The sequence below is a fragment of the Amborella trichopoda genome, chromosome 4 (genome assembly GCF_054954075.1).
Source record: "Amborella trichopoda isolate Santa Cruz 75 chromosome 4, AtrichopodaSantaCruz75HAP2 v2.0, whole genome shotgun sequence".
NCBI classification, from domain to species: Eukaryota; Viridiplantae; Streptophyta; class Magnoliopsida; order Amborellales; family Amborellaceae; genus Amborella; species Amborella trichopoda.
This window is the reverse complement of record NC_142339.1, coordinates 33,358,678-33,364,677: the sequence shown is the minus strand read 5'-3', so window position 1 is coordinate 33,364,677 and position 6,000 is coordinate 33,358,678. Positions and strand designations below refer to the sequence as shown.

At 41.2% G+C, this 6,000-nt stretch overlaps 1 protein-coding gene across 1 annotated transcript in view; it reads right to left on the bottom strand.

The window, feature by feature from the left end:
- Positions 1 to 796: 796 nt before the first annotated feature.
- LOC148782415 (uncharacterized) overlaps positions 797 to 6,000 on the bottom strand; it is a 50,416-nt gene continuing 45,212 nt past the window's right edge. The window contains exon 2 of the mRNA XM_088864003.1: positions 797 to 1,010. Coding sequence (XP_088720129.1) covers positions 1,006 to 1,010 — 5 coding nt within the window. The 3' untranslated portion in view covers positions 797 to 1,005. The remainder of the gene's footprint in view (positions 1,011 to 6,000) is intronic.

Here is a 6,000-nt window from a genome sequence, read left to right as displayed (position 1 = left end):
AAATGAAGTTGGTGAAAACCATCTCTACGGCGCCTCTTCCCCAGTCTAGGTGAAAACCCGTAAAGGGCTCATGGACCAATAAACAAGTTGATGCAGCGTTCGCTTCCATAGGCGGCTTCAACCCACATTCAAAGAGAAAAATCCTTAGTGTCGCAATACTAGAACCCAAAAATATGAGCTTCAAGGAAAGATTTTGATAGCTTGAGTCTATTCGCAAAAAGGACTCGAAGGACAGAAGACTCGCCAAGAAGGCAAGAAAAGTCTCATGAATGAAAGCACCATTCCCAAAGAAGTCAAAAAAAACAAGAAAATCACTCCGACAAATCAAAGATTCCTCCGAAGGCAAGAAACTAACAAAGCCAGGGCAAACCTACGAGATGCCTCGCCATGAGGTCGCCTCGCCAAAAACCTTCCTTAGCCGACAGGCTCAAACCTTTGGGACAGGCCAACAAAAAGCCCCCGATTGGACCTGGTAGGATGGGGTCCACGAGGCCACCTCGTCAAAAACCTTCCTTAGTCGATAGACCCAGACCTTCGAGACAGACCAAGTAAAAGCCCCTGACTGGACCCAGCAGGATGGAACCCATAGAGGTACCTTAATTGTCAAAAGAAAATGTCATGACACTGCCTCCTAACCCCTACCAGAGGGTGACAGAGCGCGGGATCACTATCAGAGGTCACAAACGTCACTCATGTGGGAGTGGCTCAATGCATAAAAACATGGAACCAAGAGAAAACCATAACAGAGAACTAGAATAAACCCATCCAACAGAGAAAGTATCAATCCAAAAGAACAACCATCTCATTCATTCAATATCAAAAAGTATTTACAATTCCTTCAAGGCACTACTTGCCCAAAAATACACAAAGCAAAGTATACATCATCTTGCTGAGATCACCAAAACATATTGCGAAAGTCTTCGGAAGACGGCTTTTTAAACTTCTTGATTTCGGGCTTCAAACCCCAAAATTGCCACCCACCTTTAGCACAAATGCCACCACCCTTCATTCTACAGTTATATATATATAATGGAATGAGCTAACAACCCAATAAGCAGATCTACACCATTGCATTCCAACTAGTATAATAGTGACAATAATATGCAATGCACGTATACTCACAAGGCATCGCGTGAAGTCCCTCAACATGCTTCACAACACTCTAACAGTAACATGATAAAGGAAGTTCAATAATCAATACACAAATCATAATCACTTACTTAAAGAAGAACAGTAAGGACAACAGATCATAGTTACAAAACTAGTAAGGCCCTACTCCCAAAGTAGAAGTCCTAACGCTCAAGCTAAGGCAACCTCTACCCTCGTTCAGGAGGGAGGACAATGACAAGTGGATGTTCCACTTCGTAATTCCCTCACGCACACACACATCTCCAGTGCGCTTTGGGGTTTTCGATATGTAGTGGCCTTGCAAGACACTACCCTCTCCTTATGCCCTTTTGACGAGAGAGCGTTACACTACCAATGGGTGACCCAATGCATAGTACCACGCGACCCTCCTAATTACTCACATCCTAACTCTCGTCCTATCATGGAGAGTCAGGGGAAGATAGTAGCTACCGACACCATCATTCACACAGTAGGTGTCTTCCCAACAAGCAACTGTCAGCACCATCATTCACACAGTAGGTGCTCATTCATATATAACATAAGCAGTATGGTACCATCATTCACACAGTAGGTACCCATTCATATATCACATAAACAGCATGGTACCATCATTCACATAGTAGGTATCCGTTCATATATCATATAAGCAACATGTTACCCATTTATATATCACATAAGCAGTATGATACCATCATTCACATAGTAGGTACCCATTCATATATCATATAAGCAGCATGATACCATCATTCACACAGTAGGTACCCATTCATATATCACATAAGAAGCATGGTAATATCATTCACACAATAGGTACCCATTCATATATCACATAAACAACATGTCACCATCATTCACACGGTAGGTACCTAGTCATATATCACATAAGCAGCATGGTACCATCATTCACACAGTAGGTACCCATTCATATATCACATAAGCATGATACCATCATTCACATAGTAGGTGCCCATTCATATATCATATAAGCAGCATGGTACCATCATTCACACAGTATGTACCTATTCATATATCACATAAGCAGCATGGTACCATCATTCACATTATAATGATATCAGAGTCACGTCATAATAGTAGCAATATCACATTTTGGGTAGTGACACATCACATTTAAACAGTATCATAATGATAGTATCAAAGTAATAGTAACATTATTTCAATCAAGCCTTACCGCTTAATTTCCTGCCATCAAGGGCAATGACGTGCGCTTGCCATTAAGGTCGTAACATTTGGACCAGTTAGAGTTTAAAAATGGTTCCAAAACCAAATTTGTACTAAACACACCTATCCTTCAAATGGGATTGATTTGAAGACAATTGGACCCCGTTTGACCTCTTAAAGGTTCAATGAGATGAGGGTTAACTAGCTGCACCCTGCTGTGTACAGTGGACAGCAACATACTCTGCTTCATATCATTATAACTTTCAAACCGTGAGGCAACTTGTGACAGTTTCAAAATAAACATTCAAGACAAGTCAAGTATCTTTCTAGAAAAGAAAATTTGAAATCATTTGGATTACATTTGATTGTTCAAAGATTCATGCCAAACAAGGTGATACTTCTGAACTTTGTCAACACTGCCCACAGTGACATACCTTCATAAAACGAAGTATAACTTTCAATCTAAAACGAATTTTAAAATATTTTATCATGAAAATTTTATTCCACTCAAATATTTTTCAAATGGAGGTGGTTTGGCTGAAAATGGACCTCGTTTGGTTAGTTAAAATCAGTTACCACAGTGATATTAATGAAAAATCTAAGAAAACAGTCAATAATGATATACCTTCTTATTTTGAAACATAACTTCATTTTTGTAAAGAATTTCAAAAAATGGGAAAAAGAAATTTTTTTACTAAACTCGTATATCTTTCCAATGGTGGTAGTTTGAGGTCAATCAGACCCCATTTGACAGTTCAAAATCCTCTTTCAAGAACACATATATTCCTAGAATTTCATAGTAGCGTATAACATGTCTTAAAAATACACTCCATGACCTTCATTTCATGGTGAAGAACATGATAACAACCATTCTTTCACAATGTATACACATAACATGCATTTCTTACATAATCTAAGAATCATACATTCAGTCTTAGCATCCACTTCCATTATAGAACAAAACCCCAAGTTTCAGTGAAAAATGCGTAACGGTTTTCTACATCACATACACTTTCCTTGCTCATTTCACATGCATAATTTTCCATGCATCCTCACGACTACAATGCAATGGTGATGGACCCACTTACTTAAACAACAATGGTGCCTTCTCCGATCTTCCTTTCCCAGCTCTCACCCACCGAATAATGGCTACCCACCAATAGCCACTCCTTTGAGCTCTTTCCTTAGAGAGAGAGAAGAGATGAGGGGAGAGTGAGTGGTGTGGGTGAGAAAGGAGGCTTAAGTACTCATGAGGGTGAGGTAGCTACCCTAGTGGTGCCAAAAGACTTCAAAATCTGAACAAGTAGCACTCAAACAGCATGCACTCAACAGGTCGCACCATCAGCACATGCATGTCAGAGACACAACTGGCGCTGCACACAACTCAGTCTTTCTCTTCACAACCGGCGCTGTACACAACACAGTCAGCGCTGCACACAACTCAGCCGAGGCTGCACATAACTCAACCGACGCTGGTACTTCTCTCTCTTCAAAGTCAGCGCTGAGCTCTACACAGCCAGCACTAGGCTCTCTGCATAGCCGGTGCTGGCCTCTCTACTATCCTTCCTTCCTCCTTATCCTTCCATGCACTCTAACCGGCCAAGAAAGGTCTGGATCGTCACAGCAAACTTGATGTAGTAGTAACCAACGCCGACCAAAGGCTCTTTGATTGTCAATCCAAAAACAAAGAAACTCAGACCAAGTGGGAATAGTGCCCTAAAGCATGGCACTTGATCTCCAGATAGACCTGATTCTGACCAACGAGGTCCACACAAAATCCTCAGCTACCAGAATCACAAATAATCCCTTGAGAGTGAGGACTTTGGAAAGATCCATCAAAGTCTCTTCTCCCCTTAAAGTTTTCATGGATGGACCTGTACATTGTATTCAAACGTCTAAGCATCTTAGCTATAGCATTGCGAGGATCTCCTCGGCGTTCAGGTAATCCTATGGTTAGGAAGAAAATAGAAATAAAGCCAGAGGAAATTTTCTGAATTTTTTCCTTCTATCTTTTCTCAAAGCACAACATTCAGTGGGGAATATTGTTTGAAGACATTTTTCAGCACCATGGTTCCCCGACGTGAATAAAATAGAGAAGTTGATCAATAAAGCTTGACAAACAGTGGAAATTTTGACAGTCTCATAATGGCCTTAGAACTGGCCAAGATCTTCATAAGGACTCAAAAAAGTCTCCTATCAAGTTTTGTCGCATTCCAACATGTCTAAAGCAATGCAAACTGATAAACAGTTTCGGCAGAAGCAGCCTCTAGCACCCTAAAACAGACCCCTATAACTGAAACCCTACTTTCAGTATGTGAAACAGTTGTGGAACCATCGCCATTAGATCTGGCATGGTTGAAAACCCCTAAGGGTCAAATTTCAGCTTAAACAGACACTCTAGGAAGACGTTATGGGTAAAAGACCAAAACAAGAGAAGCCACACACTATTCTCATGCGGTCACCATGCTACTAAACACCATTCAAGGGCCATTCTGTGAGTGTGTTCGTCTCGTCGTGATAAGCATTTCGATATGTGGCACGGCCCGTGACGACATCCAAGCAAAGAGAAAAGCTAGAGAGAAGCTGTCGATCCATGAAGAAAGTTGCAAGAAAATCAGCAGCGTCATGCCTCGCTCGAGCGGCCAAATCATGGCGCTCGCGAACCCAAAAGATGTGAAACCACCTGCATCACGTGCGTAAGGTCCATGGCTATCACTAATCAGAACCCTGCGTAAGGTCCATGGCTATCACTGATCAGAACCCTGTGCATGATAAACGGTCGGAATTCACACACAAAGCCGACAAAGTGACTGCAAATTCGAGCACCGAAATTCCAGATTTCAGCCAAAACGCCAAAGTTGAAAAATCCTCGTCCAGACTTGAAATCAAGCTGCGTTTGTTGTCACGTAATTGTGACAGAATGAACAGTGTGATCCAAAAAATAAATCATGGAAAAACATCAAGGAACGAGAACACTATCGATCCGAAATTTGCAAGATTCATTGAAATTTCAAGTCACGTGATCGTGGCTTAAAAACACTATCCATGGCTCGAAGTTGGTGTCAAATCGATCGTCATGTCCAGCCCTATAGAAAAACAATCATCTTTCGAATAAATGAGCACCAGAGCAACCCCGGATCATCCATGAAAGATCACACAAATTTTAGGGCAGCGGCAGAAACTGTTCTGGAATTTCTCCAATTTTTAAAAAGGGGCAAATCAGTCATTTTGCACCCTATTTTCTTATTTTATTTAATTCAATTAAATCTCAATTTTCAGTAATTAGGTTTAATTTTGATCACTCCACCCATGTTTGGGCAAAACTCTATATATATCACGTACTACCATTGTACACAGGACGGAACTTTGCTTAGTAAAATTTCAATCTTTTCTCATTGTTAGATCGTGTCTTGAGAGAGAGAGGAAGGAGAGAAAAATTTTTGGGTCTACACCCCTGGGCTTAAGGTAAACCTCTCTCTCTCTTCTCTTCTTTCCTCTCTTCTCTTCTCTCTCTTCTTCTCTTTCTCCTTCGTCGAAGTTTTTTCTCAGAGGCTATGCACGGTAGTGGCAGTGTCGTGCATGCCTCTTTCTTTCTTTCCCTTCCTTTGATTTCACAATTCGTGCATGGTGATGGCAGCACCATGCGCGAGCTTCTTTCTCCCTTTCCTCGTTCATCTTTATCTCTCAAAGAAG